Raw genomic sequence first — 19,373 nt, forward strand, 5'->3', positions numbered from 1 at the left:
CTTAATCCTCCCCACCATTTCATTCGCCCCCACCTCTTTTGGCAACCACTAGTTTGTTCTCTATATTTATGAGTCTGTTTCTCTCTTTGTTATTTGTTTATTCACTTGCTTTGTTTTTTAGATTCCACATATAAGTGAAATCACATGGTATTTGTCTTTCTCTGGCTTATTTCACTTAGTATAATACCATTTAGGTCCATCTATGTTATCACAAATGACAAGATTTTCATTCTTATGGCTGAGTAATATTTCATTGTGTATATATACCACATCTTCTTTATCTATTCATCTATCGATAACCCACAGCTAATATCATACTCAATGATAAAAAGCTGAAAGTTTTCCCCCTAAGGTCAGGAATAAGACAAGGATGTCCACTCTCACCACTTTTATTCAATACAGTACTGGAAGTCCTAGCCACAGCAATCAGACAAAAAAATAAATAAAAGGTATTCAACTGATAAGGAAGAAGTAACACTGTCATTATTTGCAGATAATATGATACCATATATTGAAAATCCTAAAAACTCTCCCAAAAAACTATTAGATCTAATAAGTAAATTCAGAAAGTTGCAAGATACAAAATCAACACACAAAAGTCTGAATTTTTTTTAAGTTTTATTTATTTATTTTGAGAGACAGAGAATGAGAGAGAGAGTGAGCACATAAGCAGGGGAGGGGCAGAGAGAGAATCCCAATCAGGCTCCCTGCTGTCAGCACGGAGCTCGATGAGGGGCTCAAACTCATGAACTGTGAGATCATGACTTGAGCCAAATCAACAGTCGGTGGCTTAACGGACTGAGCCACCCAGGCACCCCCTACTGCATTTCTATTCACTAATAATAAAATAGCAGAAAGGTAAATAAAGAAAATAGTCCCATTTACAATTACATCAAAGAGAATAAATTCTTTCATATATTATAGGGCAACTGACCTTATTCCTCCCTCCCTTAGTTATCTCTAGACCTCCACAAGAGAACCTTAAACATCCTCTTACCTATTTTTTAAATTAATTAATTAATTTCAAGTCAGCTCTATGCCCAACATGAGGCTTGAACTCATGACCCCAAGATCAAGTCACATGCTCTACTCACTGAACCAATCAGGTATCCCATCCTCTTAATGTATTTAATAAGGTATGGAAGTTTAGCATGGTGCAGTGTTAGATAAGTGCATATACCCTGGAGTATGGGTTTGAATTCTGTTCCACCAATTACTTTTGTTATGATTTTAAGAAAATTATTAATCTCTCTAAACTTTGGTTCCCCATTTATAAAGTTGGCACTAATAACAACACCAATTTCATTGGCTTGTTCTGAAAATGGAAATTAAATAATCCATGGAAAGAACTTAATAGCTGGCATATACCAAAAGCTCAATAAATCTTAGCTATTATTGTTACTACTGAGGGTAGGGCAGGATTCTGTGAAGCATGGCCACTAGCAACCAAGTAAGAATATTTTTCAAGCCTTAAATATTTAAAATACTTGATAATTCTCACTGAGATCATTAAGAATTAGTTCTACTTTAGATTCATAAATGCTTCTGACTTCTTAAGACTTCCTGTTTGGTGTACTCACTTATTCAATCATGGTTACTGTTAATTAACATTTATTAGAGACCCACCAGAACATTTCTGAAAACTATTACATTCAGGCCTGGGTTATCGTTGAAAAATAATTACCAAAAGGATGTAGTGAACAGCGATCATGTTGGTTTTCAATAATGTATTTGTTTTTTAATTTAAAAATTTAAAAATTTCCAAGAAATGCAGCATAGTTCAAAACACTGCTAAGTGCTTCAGTGAAGATCCATACCAAATAACACAGTCGGCTCATCTGAATTTTAATCACAAGTATGATTTTCTGTTTAATTTAGGTTGAAGAGGTCAATGAAACTTTACTGCTGCTGATACTTACATTCAGTATATAGGAGTCTAGAGTAAGATAATCCCAGATTTTGTAGGGTTTGGTTTTTAGGATGAAATGAATAAACACACTAGTATAAAATGGGTATTAGTAGATACTAGTGGATGTTTGCAAACTTTCTTTCCATGTACTCAGTGCATGTAAAGTAATGCCCATCTAGGTTCTTGATGAAAAAATATCTCGAGCTTTAATCCAATCAACTTAGATGAAAAGGGGATTTGCTAAAAACTGAGTGCATGTCTACACAGAGTTGAGATAAAGAAGATTCTACTTTGTCTGGGGGTGGGGGGAGGGGGTTCCCATGAGCGGCAAGAAGATTCTGTTCTACCTGCTGGGTACATTTTTATAATGGAGCATTCACAGTTTAATGACACCTCACATTCAAGGTTAACTAGCTCTCTCGGCTCTGACTCTGTTTCCTATGCAAACTGTCCAGCAGCAGAAGGGATGCTGCTATCATGGGATTCTGATCCCTCTGGTACGTTGTTCCAGCCACAAATTTATAAAAAATTTAAAATTTTAGATGTTAGCCTCTCCTGGCTTCAATTACAATAAATCAGCCCCACCCTCAGCCTACTCAAATAAGTTTGCAGTCAAAAATCAATTTTCCACTGGAAAAGTAAAAATAGCACAGGAGTCAAGGTCAGAAAGGCTGGATGTCAATCTCACTAGCCTTGAGTAAGTTCCTTCACCTTCTCTGCCTGTTTCATCAGCCATACATGGGTATGATAGGGATTCCCCCTTAATTAAATTATAGTGAAGATAAAAATTTACATGTGATCAGGTACTTAATAAATCATAGCTTCTTAGTAACCCTCTTCCACCTGAAACAATGCCTGAGTGGTGGGTAATCCTCCCTACTGGAGTAGTTTTGGATATTGTTTTTCTTATTTAAAAGTAGTACATTCTTGCTGAAGAAAAACTGCAACGCAAAGAGAACAAAGAAGGATGATGGGGGTGGGGATGGAGGGAGGGAAATCCCCTTAAATCCTGCTACCCAATGGTAACCTCACTAACATCGTGGCATATTTCATTTCAGTCATTTTGCTATGTATATTGTATGACATATTTTTCAAATATTTACAAAATACAGAAAAAGTATAAAGAAGAAAAATAGCACTAATGTACCACAGGAGCCAATCAATTCTAGTACTCCTTCCAATGGTTAGGCTAGGGAGCTTAAAAAATGTAATTGACCGATCATGTCTGGGCTGAATCCCTTTTTTCCAGATAAGTGATATATTTCTATAAAGCACATTTCTCTTTTAATAAAACATTACTTACTCTTTTTACCATCCCTGAGAGTTATGTTTCTGGTGTAACAGGTATTCAGTCTTCTTCCACTGCTGGATGCAAAAGGGGAGTACCGATCTAGAAAAAAAATTCAAATTCAACAACAAATTTACAAACACCAAGCCTGACTTCATACCTTTCAAAAGAAAACATAAAACACCTGTCCTACACTGGCAGCTCAAATGTGTCTTCTTTGTTCTTCTCATTGCTCTAAATTTAAATTAGATACTTTAATTTACATCTCAGAAAAGGTTATATGAAAAATTCCAGCTTGGCTAAAATCAGAGTATTTGCAGCCCAAGCTCTCTTCCTCTGGGGGCACAAGCCACACAGTGGTCTCCCCTTCTTGGGCAAATGCGTTCCAGGTCACCAAAATCTCCACCACTCACTACTTTTCCTTTCACTTAGCCTCTTTGTGCGTCACTCGTCCTGCCCACAGGCGTGTCTGTTGGACAATATCCAGGAGCTACGGCATAGCTGAACTGAAGCAATTTATTCTGAAGTTCATGGGTATGCCAGTATACATTATAAAAAGGAAGGAGAGAGTAAGAGGATGCTTGATTGTAACAATGCTATATTCAGGCTTAGCAACACTGTATGGGCATATTTGGAGGCATTTCATTTAGAATTGTAAAAGGACAGAATGAGAATAGAGCATACATCTCCTAAAGATGTAGTTATATATTTTAAGCTCTCAATATAACTTTCTTGAATGAATCTAGAAATTAAAGATCCTAATAAAAAAATCCTATAATAATATAATAATCCTAAAAATAATGAAGAGATAAATGGATTAATTTTTCTTTTTTCCTGTTTGCTCCAAAGCTCAGAGTTAGCCTAAAGTATATATTTTGGAGCAAGTTTGGGAGAGTTCAGATTTTGCTTATCTTATCTTATTTTATGTTTTGCATTCTTTCAGATTAGCAACCTATTTCATTTTTTAAGTTTATTTATTTTGAAAGACAGAGAGAGTACAGGAAGGGCAGAGAGAGAGGGAGAGAGAGAATCCCAGGCAGGTTCCGCGCTGTCAGTGCAGGGCCCAGTGCGGGGCTTGAACCCATGAACTGTGAGATCATGACCTAAGCCAAAACCAAGAGTCAGACACTTAACTGACTAAGCCACCCTGTGTCCCCAGATTTTGCTCAATTTAGAGGGAAGAACATTTTAATGGAGAACTGACAGAAACTGTAATAAGCTAATGAGTTTTCATTATGAATTTCTAGCTCCTGAGGTGTTAGGGAGAGGTTGGGCAACAACTCAGTGGGGAAGCTGAAGCAGAGATGTGTGGGCGTGGCAACCAGGATGAATCTCTGCCATTTTCCTTCCCATGTTTAGATCCTCTGATTGGAGGAAGTGCCTAGGTCTCTAGTTAGACAGAAATTTGATCACAGAATGGAAAAGGAGAGGAGGAAATAACTCAACAATAAATTAACAGGTAATGAGAGTCCCCAGTGCTCTGTCTTCAGTCCCCAGGACCAAGGAAGTTGCGGTAGGTACAAGGATACAATAAGTAGGCCCTTGAGAAGCAGTGAATTAAAAAAGCTTTGGAAGGGGTCAGCACAGGGTACAGGAAGGACCAGCGTTTGGTTGAAAAAGAGCCCCAGCTCAACACTATTAGGCAATTAGTTAAGTTACATTTAATGGATTAAAAAAGTGTTTATGGATGCATCCATGATACGTGAATCTACTTCATACTAAAAAACCACTTAGCAGAGGACAGTGTCAACCACTGAGAGAAGAAAAGGGACACAAAAGTGTCATAAAGAAAGAAAAGCACCTCCGATGATTATTTATAAAATCCTGACAAGCAGAGGAAAGAGAAAAGCATTCCATACCTTGTGACTGAATTTTGAAAACGTCAGACATAGCTTTCTCCTTGAGGATGAGACCCAGAGCTGCCTGGCATAAAAGCTCTTTGGCTGTGGCCTTCCGACTGGGCAACAGTTCTTTGCGGTGTTGAGGGATGAAATCGGTGTGTACGTTTCCAGCCTCAAACTCTGGGTGGCCAGACAGGCTAAGAAGGAAGTCAATGTTGGTGTGCAGTCCGACAATCTAGGAAGAGAATAAAGCCCATATCCCCAGTGAGTGGGAAAAAAACATTTGCCATAGAAATTTGCCATAGAAATCTGTTCTTTGTACTAAAGATATTTCACCAGGGGCAACTCTTAAGAAAATTGAAAAACCTACTAAGGTACCACATGGCGATAGGACAACTCGTAAGCAAAACAAAACAAAACAAAACAAAACAAAAAACTCACTTCACCAACACTATGTATCTGGACTTAACACTTAAAGTTACATTTTACAATACATTAAAAAAAATTTTTTTAATGTATGTTTATTTTTGAGAGAGAGAAAGAGAGAGAGAAGGAGAGGGGCAGAGAAAGAAGGAGACACGGATTCTGAAGCAGACTCCAGGCTCTGAACTGTCAGCACAGGGCCCGACGTTGGGCTTAAACTCACAGTGAGATCATGACCTGAGCCAAAGTCAGACGCTTAACCAACTGAGCCACCCACGTGCCCCACAACACATTTTAAAAGTAGTAAACTACATTTTATTCTTTATGATAAAGAGGACATAAGAGATGATGGTAGGTTAGGTAGTGTAGAGACATTTAATTGCCTCAGGCTATGTAAGTGATAAATGTTAAGAAACTTATATGAGATTTATTTGCAAGATACTGAAGACTTGCTGCTCGGAACACTCCCACAAAATAGGAAAACAGAGCATAGGATTTCTATACTGAGGAGGGGACAGCATTAAATGAGCTCAAAGGAGCTTCCTTCCAACACTAAAATCCAAATTTTACACATTGATATAAAAATAAAAAGGTATACATTGAACCTAGATCCATCCAATAAATGGGGTCAAGGGTAAAACCAGCTATCTGAGCCTTGGGTCCATTCATATATTCATTTACTAGCCATTTACTGAGCACCTTTTAGGTGCCAGGCCTTGCTCCAGGTACTGGGGTCATGATGAAGAACAAAACCTCACAGAGATAACAATATCTGTAAACAAATATCTAATATGACATCAGGTCATATGAAGAAAAATAAGGCTGGTTAAGGGGAACGAGAACAGCAAAGGGTCCTATTTTAAATAAGATCACCTGGTTTCAAGCTATACCACAAAGCTGTAGTAATAAAAACAGTATGGTAGACTGAAACAAAAACAGAAATGAAGATCAGTGGAACAAGTGGAAATAAACCCACACTTATATGGTTAACTAATCTATGGCAAAGGAGGCAAAAAACCATCTTTTCAATAATTGATATTGGGAAAACAGGATAGCTACATGTAAAAGAATGAAACCGGACCACTTTCTCACACCACACACAAAAATAAACTCAAAATGTATTAAAGACCTAACTGTAAGACCCAAAACAAAACTCCTAAAAGAAAACATAGGCAGTAATCACTTGGATGTCAGCCTTAGCAACATATTTATGGATATGATTACTGAGGCAAGGGAAGCAAGAGCAAAATTAAACTACTGTGACTATACCAAACTAAAAAGCCTTTGCACAGTGAAAGAAACCATCAACACAATGAAAAGGTAACCTACTGAATGGGAGAAGATAGTTGCAAATGATATGTATGATAAGGGATTAGTATCCAAAATATATAAAGAACTCCTATAACTCAACACCTAAAAAGCTAATAATCCAATTAAAAAGTGGGCAGAGGACCTGAAAAGACATTTATTTTTTCCAAAGACATACAAATGGCTGACACATGGAAAGATGCTCAACATCACTCATCATCAGGGAAATGCAAATCAAAACCACAATGAGATACCATTTTATACAAGTCAGAAAGGCTAGTATCAAAAAGACGGTAAATAACAAATGTTGGTGAGGACGTGGAGAAAAGGGAATGCTTGTGTGCTGTTGGTAGGAAGGACATGCTGGGTACAGCCACTGAAAAACAGTATGGAAGTTCCCCCCATATTAAAAACAGAAATATCATATGATCCAGTGACTCCACTAGTGGGTATTTGCCCATATAAAATGAAAACATGAATTAGAAAAGATATATGCAACCTTATGTTTATTGCAGCATTATTTACAATAGTCAAGATATGGAAGTAACCTCAGTGTCCATCAACAGATGAAGGATAAAGATGTGGTGTATACACATGATGGAATATTACCCAGCCAAAATAAAGAATGAAATCTTTGGGGCACCTGGGTGGCTAAGTTGGTTAAGCATTGACTCTTGGTTTTGGCTCAGATCATGATCTTGCAGCCTCATGGGCTCAAGCCCCAAGTCAGAATCTGCACTAACGGTGCAGAGCCTGCTTGGGATTCTCTGTCTCCCTCTCTCTCTGCCCCTCCCCTGCTTGTGCTCTCTCTGTCTCACTCAAAATAAATAAACTTTAAAAAAAAAAAAAAAAAAGAATGAAATCTTGCCATTTGTAACAACATGGATAGACTCAGAGGGTATTATACTAAGTGAAACAAGTGAGACAAAGACAAATACCATATGATTTCACTTATATTGTGGAATCTAAACCACAAAACAAACTGACAACAGAAACGAACTCATAAACAGGGACCTGGTAGTTGCCAGAGGGGAAGGTTGTGAAGGGAGAAGGTAAATAGGTGAATGGGATTAGGAGGTACAGACTTCTCACTATAAAATAAGTAAGGCACAGGGATGAAAAGTACAGTATAAGCAATACAGTCAATAATATTGGAATACCTTTGGTGACAGATGGTAACTACACTTAACGTGGTGAGCACTGTGTAAGGTACAGAACTGAATCACTATGCTATACACTTAAAACTAGTATAACATTGTGTATCAACTATATTTCAATTAAAAAAAAAAAAATTGGGCAGCCTGGGAAGACCTCTGAGGTGAACAGGAGCTGAGGATGCTGAGAAGGGAGTTTTGTGATCATGTAGGGAAAGAACATTCCGGAAGAGAGAACAGGAACACATGGCTCCATGCTGGGTATGTCTAGGGAATGGCAAGGAGACCAGTGTGGTTGGAGACACAGAGATCAGAGGTTAGATCAAATTAATGACATATAACAATCTGGATATCACAGGTTAATATGAAATCCTTTTATGAAGCTACATCAGTGTGGTCTGGGGCTTACTGCACCAAGGAAATTCATGTGCTACAGAAAAGCAACAAATTCTGTCAAATGGGTAAAACTGAACATAATTATTTTCCTTTGGAGAAAATAATACCAGACTGTAGGCCACACTTGTGTACTTGGTCTTATCTACAGGATGAATATGAGTTTCATATCAGATTTCAGTGAAGTATAACACTGACATTAATAGTTTTAGTCCTGCAATTTTTCTTTTCTAGCTGAATCAAGAAGTCCTTAAACTCTATTTTGACCCATGGGAATGTGAAATCATTTTGTTCCTGATGCATTGGTGGAAAGAAGCTGACAGGGACAAAGGCTGACCAATCGTGACAGACATACTTGGCGGTGGAGATACACAGATCATAAGGTCCCTAACATGGCCCCAGGTCACTCACGTTGTACTGACGAAGGCTGTACCTCAGTTTCGTTAAGGCCGCCTGGCGATCTGCTGCCCACACAACCAATTTCGCAATCATGGGGTCATAATGCACTGAAACTTCATCTCCTGAAATTGAAAAACCACAGTAGCCACTCTAAGTCCAAACTTAACATGATAAAATATGACAGGCAAGACATTCTGCTGCGGCTTTAACGTGCACTTCATACCTAATCCTCAGGAGCTCTTGCATGGTAGTCATTACCACGGTTTCATTCACGAGGAAATGAGGCTCACAGGGCTTTAAAAACTCACCACAAGTCTAAGGAGATTATGGCTATCCAAGAGCACCTAAAATAGTGATCCAATGTCACACAGGCTGGCTGTACCCATCCTCTCTTCCTCTGAACCTTGTTTTCCCTTCTCATTTTGGAAGCCAGCGCAAACTGCCTCTACCTTCTCCTGTCACAATCCCTTCTGCCCTTAGCATCCCCCTCCCTCCACCCCTCAGTCTCCTCATGAGAAAAATACAGATAACAATCCAACTATACTGTAGGGTTCTTAGGAGGGTTGACAGTAAAAAGGCCAAGTGCCATACCTGGCAGAACTGATAAACAAATAGCACCCATCACTGCTATGACAGAGTCTTAGAGAACAAGAATCTGAACCAGGCAGCCCTGTAAGTTCAGGGCCATGCACACGAAGACCCAGTTGTAAGCGAGCTTGTGCCAACCAAGCTGCTGGTTGGAACAATAAAAAAAAAAAAAAAAAAAAAAAAATCTGAACCAGGCACATCTCACTGGTTAGAAATGGTTCAGGTCAAAAGGATGTGGTGTGTTATCAACAATACTGTTCTAGGACCACTGTGTGATTTGGGGCAGGTCATTTGACCCCTCTGAACTCCAGGGGCATCATCTATAAAATCAAGGGGTTAGATTACACTCCCTTATCCATCATCCACCCACCTACCCAGCCCAGCACTCACCAACACATATTGAACACCTTCTAGGCCCAGGCTTGAGCAAGATAACATGGAAGACACAGTGTCTCCCTTAAGAAACTTACAATATAATGGGAAAACTAGACAAGGAGTAAAAGGTTACTGTAAAATGATATAATAAGAAAAGGGCCCAATGAATCCACAAGGGGCTCGGGGAACGCAGTTGAGAAAGGTTGGGTAAATTTCTTGGAATGGATTATCCTCCCAGCGCTAAGATGTAAATCTGGGAGTCCTTCTCGGAATTACACCTGTTATTCTTGGAATACCTTTATTACATTACACTGCAAGTTTTGCTTGCCCCACAGATTCTTTCTTTTCCATTGCAACTGTTCTTTTTCCTCTCTAAAACGTTCTGCTGTTAAGTTAAAAAAAATTTAATATCAAATATTGCTGCGGTTTAGCCAGAGCTCTCAAAATTCTGCCAATTTGTCATCAAGAAGCCCTAATTCCTCATTTTGGCTTTTAAGACCCTGTGTGATTTGCTCTCAACCTGTATCTCTACCTGCATCTCCTACTATTCACCATCCTGAACACTTTTCTCCAGCCACATTATTTTCTTACAATTCTTCAAACACGTCTTTAGCTAAGTTCTCCTTTCTTCACTTTTCTGTGTGCTCTTTAATCTGCCTACTAAAATCTACTCCAGACTTCCTCTTACGAATGTGTCCTGGCTCCTGGCTGTACTAGCCTAATATAACATCTAATCTTGAGAATTGTTTTTCATCATTCACCATCTGCAAAACTTCTCTGGCAACTAAAGTCAAGGTAGTAGTAACTCAGAGCATGGACTCTGGAGCCAGAAAGACTGAGTCTGAATCTTGGCTCCAAGAGTGACCTTGGGCAAGTCACTTAACTTCTCTGTGCCTTAGTTTCCTCATCTGGAAGATGGGGGTGCTAAGAACACCTACTCACAGGGTAGTTCTCATGGTCAAAGGAGCCTGCATAAAAAAGTCACCTAGAACAGTGTCCATAGTACATAGTAAATGCTAAATAATTGTTATGATCATTGTTATTAATCACATGCCGAACTGTGAGAGCTCTTGCACTGTTACTATTTTTTTCGCTTTTATTTCTCTTATTATTGTTTAGCTTACACTAAGTTGATATATTAATCCTTCAGCTTGATATCAAGTCCCTTGGAGGCTGGAGGGTGTTGGGCATAGCAGGTATCGGTGACCTTTAATCACTTTTAGAAGTAGGCAGAGTAAAAATATAAAACAGTACACACAAAATGTTTGTTATTTAGGTATGAACAAATACTGCTACATTTTAAAAAAGGGTGTATTGTTTAAAAACACTAGTTATTCTTTAAAAATAACTATTCCAGAAAGATAAATAAAGATTAATGAGAAATAAATTAAATCCTTTATGCTAAAACATACAAAACATTTCCACAAGACACAGGGAAAAGAGGCCGTCCACAAATAATCATGCACTTAAAAAAAGACGGAGACTTTTTGTTTTATTTCACTTTACCTTGACGCACTCCAGTTTCAATCCTGGTGCAAAGGTCTGCCTGAGGGGTGGAGAGATGCACTAAAGGCCCAGCCCCAGGCATGAAGTTATTGTCAGGATCTTCTGCATATATTCTAGCTTCAAAGGCATGGCCCTGCAGGGTTATTTCTTCTTGGCTCAAAGGAATCTTCTCTCCTGCTGCAATCTGATAAAAGAAGAGTATATGCTTCTGTGAAAATCCACCTTATGGCACCTATGAGACTTGGGAAGTTGATGGTCTTGCCTTTTTCTATGGAAAATGTATATTTGGGCTTTATAATGAAGCCAAATAAAAACTAATTTTATCCACCTACCCGAGTTCTGGGCAAAAGCAAAAAGAGGTTAAAAACAGATGCAGTTTGGAAATAATATATTAATTACAATGGATTTCTAGAGTTTTTAAATAGAGAAAGCAGGAGAACTGACAACTAAATCATAAATATAAAAATCTGTGTTTCTTCAATGTAATCACAACTTAAAATTTCTTACTGGCAAGATAGTCTCAGTTTCCATTTAAAACTTTAGCGCTCAGTTACCAAACCAATCTTTTTTTTTTAATAGTTAATTATTAGTTGGTGTTTAGGACTACACTCACAGTTATGGCTAAAGTGTGGCATTTTTCATCTTTGAATCTTTTTTTTAAAAGTGTATTTATTTAAGTATACCCAATGTGGGGCTCAAACTCACAACCCCAAGATTAAGAGTCACATGCTTTACCAATTGAGCCAGCCAGGCACCCCCATCTTTGTCTTCTTCATCACCAAGAGAGTGATAAAGCAAGACAGAAAGGGGAACATAATGGTTTTTCAATTTTGTTATATTAACATATATTGTATGATACCAGATTATAAACAGGATGATCATTATTGTTTATCACTACTACAATTGTAGTTTTTTGACTATTACATACCAGTACAATGACTCTCTCTCTTCAACTAGTATCATTTGGAAAGGCTATTAGAAGACATGCTGTCACTCTCTCTTTACTCCCTCCTTAAGTTTTCCTCCAAGATGAGAAAAGGACAAACCAAGAAAGCAAAAGATATAGGGGAAAAAAACTAAGTAATTTAGCACCACTTGGAACTAAACAGGTAAGCTTGAAAAAGAGGCAAAGGTTTCATCTCTTTAAATCTGTAGATAAGGTAAATCAGGAACCACAGCAGTTAAGAATGAAAGGAAAATGGACTAAATTGAATGTCTTTACTGCATGGTGTTTTGAACCACACTCTGCAGCCATACTGCCTGGGTTCAGATTCTTTCTCTATACTTAACTCTGTTCTGAGCATACTCATATTCTGGGCAAGTTTCTTAACATCTTGATGCCTCAGAGAAAAGTACATATAGTAAGCATTACATAAGTGTTAGCTATTGTCATTTCATTCATATCCTTTATAGTGAATTACTTTTTAATATTTTAATAAAGAATTCCATTTGTCTTAATATAAACAAGGAGGGCGAGTGGGTGGCTCAGTCAGTTGGGCATCAGACTCTTGATTTTGGCTCAGGCCACAATCCCAGGGTTGTGGGATCAAGCCCTGGGTTGGACTCTGTGCTGAGCATGGAGCCTTCTTGGGATTCTCTCTCTCCCTCTGCCGCTCTCCTCTGCTTGTGTGCATGCCCTCTCTCTCTAAAATAATGTGTGTGTGTGTATACATATATATACACACAATATATATTATATATACATTATATAATGTATATGTAGGTGTATGTATATATGTGTGTATGTGTATATATATATATATGTATGTGTGTATGTATATATACACACATACATACACACAAAGAAAAGCATAACCATGTGTCCATATTTCAAGATGTGATCTTATTTCTGACTATATAGCCCCATTTCAGTCTGGCTTGTCTTGGCCTATCTATTTTCCTCTCAAGTTGGCTTCTGTCTGAGCTCAGAAGAGATAGACCCTAACCATGCCTCTGCATACTTGGACATCTGTGCCATGGGAGTTCTCTCAGGCTTAGACTTTGACTCTTTGGAACTCCTGGACCTTGGATACTTTTCCAGCTCCCCCTGAACACGGCTAGCCAATTGCATCTGCAGCCTAGATGCTCACATCACTGTAGCCTCATTCTAGGGAGGTCCTGGTCCAAGGGGGCTGGTCCTCGAGCTTGAAGTCTTGACTCAATAAGTGGCGAGACTCCTTGTGTTACCTCTTCCTGGAAGCCAGACTCCAAAGTACCTTGAGCATTATAAATGAGGTCCAGTGGTATACTTAAGTTCTAGAATCCCTCCCCAGATAAGAAAAGCCTACTTCCCTTTTTAAAGAGCCTCTTTGAAGAGCCTCTTACAATTTCTTGAGATGCAGAAATAAAAGTCCACTAGTTCTCCTTATATCCAAAAGCTTTCTTTTCCCTTATTCCCTGGAAACATTTTATCCATCATGATTTCAAAATTCTGGACTCTCTTGGTTACTGCTTCATAAAAAAAAAAAAAAAAAAAAAAAAAAATCCCCCTTTCCTTGAATTCTGGAAACATAAGCACTCTTTCCAAAACTTTCTAAATCCACAATTTTCCTGTTACTTACTAACACTTACTAGTCTGATGTGCCTGGTTTTCATTAGCCCTGGAGGCTACAGAGGCCCAAAAGAATCTTATGGTTCAATTAAAATCACCAATCATCCCCAATGAACCAAAAAAAATAACATCATATTATTGCCCACAGAAGTTCTGAAAAGACCAAATTATGAAAATAATCAAGACATTAACATCACAACATGCAAAAAAAAATTTAGATTCAGAATATATAAAGAACTAAGAATTCTACAGAGATCAAAAATATTTACACTTCTTAAACATTTTTTTCGTATTAAAAAAGCTGTGAAATCAATTGTTTTCAATAATAAGAGAAAAACAGACTAAGTTATCATTCACATTTGAAGGAATATGCTTTGTGGAACTCTAGTTAAAGCCAGGGCTTCTCAAACTATTTATAACAAAGGAATAATTATAGACTTATGTTTTGGTAACATACAGTAGACATAAATAACATAGCAATGGCAAAAACGCTATAAAAATTTCTAAACACTTATTCTGAACGGGATATACTTCTCCCACCACAGGCCAACAATGCTGTACAAGTCAGCAATTGCATGTGGCTCACTCTGTTGGTCTAGACTGTTACTTTGGCTCTTCATTCCCAACTCTTCCTTAGCTCATTTCACAGTGGCTAGCATCTATCCTGCCTCTAAAATCAAGTGCCTGGCCCTGAATAAGGTGGCCTCAAGCAGAGCACAAGGCTTTGGTATTGAGATACTGCGGTCACAAGGAAGCCTCAGGGGCAACAGCTCACCTGCGCCTTGCCTAAGGAGAAATGATAGGAAGTGACAGGTTAGAAATATGAGTCCATAAAGTGACAATAATGTCACAGCAACAAATGAAGTATCATCTGTAATATCCCATTTTCCTGTCCTCGTGACAACTACAAGAATTGAACCCCTATCCAAAAGGACACCTTCTTTCAGAAGGCCAGAAGGTAACATATTCTCAAGATTGATCTTTAACAGAAAAAACGTCCCCACCCTAAGCTGCCACTCCACCAAGTCAGTTCCTGTGATCATCTCAGTAACAGGGTGTTCCACTTGCAGCCTTGTATTCATCTCCATGAAGTAGAAATTGTGCTTGGAGTCCATAATAAACTCCACAGTTCCTAAAAGATAAAACACAACAGTCACATTTCAACAGCATATAATAAGTAGAAATCAAAACCTTCCGTGATGTATTACACCAACTTTTATTGTTACCTTTATTCAATGTTAAAATTTTGCATTTCGTGAAGAAAATTATCTTACATTTTGCAGCAGCAAATGATTCTTAATCAAAAATGGGGAACCACACGAAATCTAGCAATAGAAAAGTATGTCTGGGGTTTTGAGCAAATGGTAGCTCAAGCTATGAATAGTCTCAACTGTCGCAGTAATGAGAACATGGTTGGACCATGTGTTATGGCTTCGGTGCACCAAGACCCCTGGAACTTCACACTGAAACATCCCATCTCACTCTCCCCCAGTAGAAAAAATATAACATTGTTTCCTCCAGACTGTAAGCTTTGGAGGTTTCCTTTAAGAGTCCTTTTGCTGGGGCGCCTGGGTGGCTCAGTTGGTTAAGCGGCCAACTTTGGCTCAGGTCATGATCCTGCCAGCGGCCATCCGTGAGTTCAAGCCCCACATCGGGCTCTGTGCTGACAGCTCAGAGCCTGGAGCCTGCTTTGGATTCTGTGTGTGTGTCTCTCTCTACCCTTTCCCTGCTAGTACTCTGTCTCTCTCTCTCTCAAAAATAAATAAACATTAAAAAAAAAAAAAAAAAAAAAAGACTCCTTTTGCTGGGGGGTGCCTGGGTGGCTCAGTCAGTTAAGTGTCTGACTTCAGCTTAGGTCATGATCTCACAGCTGGTGGTGGGTTCAAGCCCCACATGGGGCTCTATGCTGACAGCTTGGAGCCTGAAGCCTGGAGCCTGCTTTGAACTCTGTATCTCACCCTCTCTCTGCCCCATTCACACTGTCTCTCCCTCAAGAATAAATTAACATTAAAAAAAAATTAAAAAAAAAAAAAAGTCCTTTCGCTGGTGATGCACTGGAAGATTATTTAGCAACTAAAGCTATATCTTCCCCAACTTTATTAAGGCATAATTTCATATAATAAAATTTAACTTTTTTTTTTTTTAATTTTTTTTTTTTTTAATGTTTATTTATTTTTGAGACAGAGAGAGACAGAGCATGAACGGGGGAGGGTCAGAGAGAGAGGGAGACACAGAATCTGAAACAGGCTCCAGGCTCTGAGCTGTCAGCACAGAGCCCGACGCGGGGCTCGAACTCACAGACTGCGAGATCATGACCTGAGCCGAAGTCGGACACTTAACCGACTGAGCCACCCAGGTGCCCCAATAAAATTTAACTTTTTAAAGTGTAGGACAGTATGCTGGGTTTCAGCACTTGAATACTGTCGTACATCTACCACCACCATGAAAATGCAAAACATTTCCATCATCCAAAATGTTCCCTTGTTCCCCTTTGCAGTCAGTCCCTTCCCCAGGATGTTGGCTCCAAGCAATCACTGGCCTGTTTTCTATCATAGTTCTTTTCTAGAATGTCATATAAATGAAATCGTATAGTGTGTAGTGTTTTGTGTTTGAGTTTTTTTCACTTAGCTGAAAGTTAGTTCCATATAATTTAAGACTGTTTTCCAAATTGTGGGTCATAACTGATTAGTGGCTTGCAAAGATTTAGCGAAGTCTTCCAGTTTCTGGCCCAGAAGAAGCTGAGAAGTCACCATTCTAACCTGACAAAAGTAAAAAGCCAAATAAACTGAAAAATGAACAATGTGTCTCAGATCCATCAGAGACGTGAGGTCACAGGGCAAACCACTGCCCCTCAACCTACAGAGAAAGACAGGCAAATACAGAGATTCTCAACTTACTGAAGCAGAAACACACAAACAAAACTTCTGCAGGAACAAGTACCAGAGGAGGAAAAACTGGACTGTGATTGACGATTTGCTGGACACTCAGTGTGGACAACTCTGAGGGTTACAAACTCCAAGGACAGTCCCCCCCGACCCCTGGCCCCGCCAAACTTCTGTGAGTTTTACCTGCAGGAGTTCTACCAGGTCCTCACAGTGAATACTAGAGAAAAACTCCCTTGAGCTTCTAGCAGTGGAAGGGGAAAAGGAACCATCTGAAGTACGCTGGAATTCTGTCCTGGACAAGATTCGTCCGTAAGAGAAATTATGTTACTAGACCCTAAACTATGGCAGTGTCATCAGAGCCTAATTAACGCAACTGGAGGAAGGGAAATACACAGTTCCAGCCATCTTGTCCCACAGAAGTGAATAAATCAAAACAAGTACACAAAAAACACACTGAGAAGCACTGATGAAGTTCACCAAAACACTCAGACCTAATCACAAGACTACAGAACACTTCCCCTTCCCCACACCTAACCACCATATGACTAATGCCCTCTTTTCTGCAGTTCTTTTTACCTGATACATAAGGTCTGGCTATCAAGAAAAATCACAAGGCATACTAAGAGGCAAAAAAACACAGTTTAAAGAGATTGAAAAAGCATCAGAACAAGACTCAGAAATGACAGAAATGTTGGAATAATCAGACTAAGAACTTAAAAACATGCTGATTAATACACTAAGAGCTTTAATGGAAAAAGTGGACACTTGCAAGAACACATGGATAACATAAGCAGAAGCACGGAAATTCAAAGAAAGAATTGAAAAGAAACGCTAGAAATCAAAACACTGTAATAGAAATGAAGAATGCCTCTGATGGGCTCATCGGTAGACTGGACACAGCCAAGGAAAGAATTTCTGAGCTTGAGGATATGACAACAGAAACTTCCAAAACTAAAAGCAAAGACAAAAAAGACTGAAAAACAAACAAACAGACGAAAAAAAAACCCAAACAGAATATCCAAGAACTGTGGGCAACTAGAAAAGGTATAACGTATGCATAACGGGAATACCAGAAAAACAAAAAAGAAAAGACCAGAAACAGTATTTGTAGCAATAATGACTGATAATTTCCCCATTAATGTCAAGACACTGAATCACATGCCTGGAAGGTCAGAGAACACCAAGCAGGATAAATGTCAAAAACCCCCTACACCTAGGCATATCATTTTCAAAGTACAGAAAATAAAAATGAATGAACGAATGAATGAATGAATCCTGAAAGAAGCTGGGGGCGGGAGGGGGGACACCTTACCTATAAAGAAGAAAGGGTAAGAATTACATATGACTTCAGAAACCAGGCAAGCAAGAACAGTGACGTGAGTTATTCAAAGTGTTGAGTGAAAAAAATCATCAACCTAGTATTCTGTATCTTGTGGAGTTACAGTTATTTCTTGTGGAGAAATAAAGATTGTTCCAAATAAACAAAAATTGGGAGAATTTATTGGCAGTGGATCTACCTTGCAAGAAATGTTAAAAGAAGTTCTTTAGAGAGAAGGAAAATGACACAGGGTCAATACTCCAAAAAGAAACAGCCTTAACGTGTATGCACCTAAGAACAGAGTGTCAAAAAAACTGAGAACTGCAAACAGATGAGTCTACCGATACAGTTGGAGATTTTAACAGTCCTCTATCAGAAATGGACAATCTAGCAGGCAGAGAAGTAAGGACATAGTTGAACTTAATAGTACCACCAATCAACTAGATACAATTGATGTCTATAGACTACTTTATCCAACAAGAGCAGATTACACATTCTCAAACTCACATGGAACATTCACCAAGACAGACCACATTCAGGGCCATAGAAAAGACCTTAACAAATTTAAAAGAAAAGGTATCATACAATGTTTGCTGTCAAGACCACAATTAAACTAAAAATCAATTGAACTAGAAATCAGTAATAGAAAGACAGCTGGAAAAAAATTCTTAAATACTTGCAGATTAAATATCATATTACAAAGTACCACATGGGTCAAGAAGAAATCCCAACTGAAATTTAAAAATATTAAAACTACATAAAAATAGAAATATAACTTTAAAATTTGTGGGCTGCATTGAAAGCAGTGCTTAGAGGGAAATTTGTAGCACTGAATCCATATATTTGAAGAGAAGAAAGACCAAAATTAAGCTTCCATTATAGAAAACTAGAAAAAGAACAGCAAATTAATTCCAAAGTAAGCAGAAGAAAAGAAATAATAGAGTAGAAATATATGAAATTCAAAATAGAAAATCTATAGAGAAAACCAATAAAACCAGATCAATAAAATACACAAGTCTCTAGCCAAATTATTTAAGAAAAAAAGAAGAGACAAATTATTAATATTGGAAATGAAAGAAAGCAAATCAATATAGGTCTTGTTAATAATAATAAATTAATAATCCTATTAATAATTAATAGGATACTAAATGTGTATTATGAACAACTTTATGCCCATAAATTTGATAACTTAGATGAAATAGACCAATTCTTTCAAAGACACAATCTGCCAAAAGTCACACAAAGGAAAAAAAATCACTCTGAAACAATCTGAATAGGCCTATATCTACTAAGGAAGTTGAAATAATCATTAATAACCTCCAAAACCTCCAAAATAGGCCCAGATTGGCTCACTGATGAGTTCTACCAAGCACTGAAGATAGAATTTATACCAATTCTCTATGATCTCTTCCAAAAGACAGAAGACAGAGTACAT

General features: G+C 38.2%; 1 protein-coding gene across 3 annotated transcripts in view; it reads right to left on the reverse strand.

The window, feature by feature from the left end:
* The window catches only part of MCCC1 (methylcrotonyl-CoA carboxylase subunit 1), a 57,996-nt gene that overhangs the window by 10,946 nt on the left and 27,677 nt on the right, over positions 1-19,373 (reverse strand). For all 3 annotated transcript variants that reach the window (XM_058730619.1, XM_058730620.1, XM_058730621.1), the window contains exons 10-14: positions 14,740-14,867; positions 11,185-11,368; positions 8,728-8,837; positions 5,057-5,273; positions 3,213-3,299 (exon numbers count right to left, since the gene is read on the reverse strand). In XM_058730619.1, coding sequence (XP_058586602.1) covers positions 3,213-3,299; positions 5,057-5,273; positions 8,728-8,837; positions 11,185-11,368; positions 14,740-14,867 — 726 coding nt within the window. The remainder of the gene's footprint in view (positions 1-3,212; positions 3,300-5,056; positions 5,274-8,727; positions 8,838-11,184; positions 11,369-14,739; positions 14,868-19,373) is intronic.

Source organism: Neofelis nebulosa, chromosome 5 (assembly GCF_028018385.1).
Source record: "Neofelis nebulosa isolate mNeoNeb1 chromosome 5, mNeoNeb1.pri, whole genome shotgun sequence".
NCBI classification, from domain to species: Eukaryota; Metazoa; Chordata; class Mammalia; order Carnivora; family Felidae; genus Neofelis; species Neofelis nebulosa.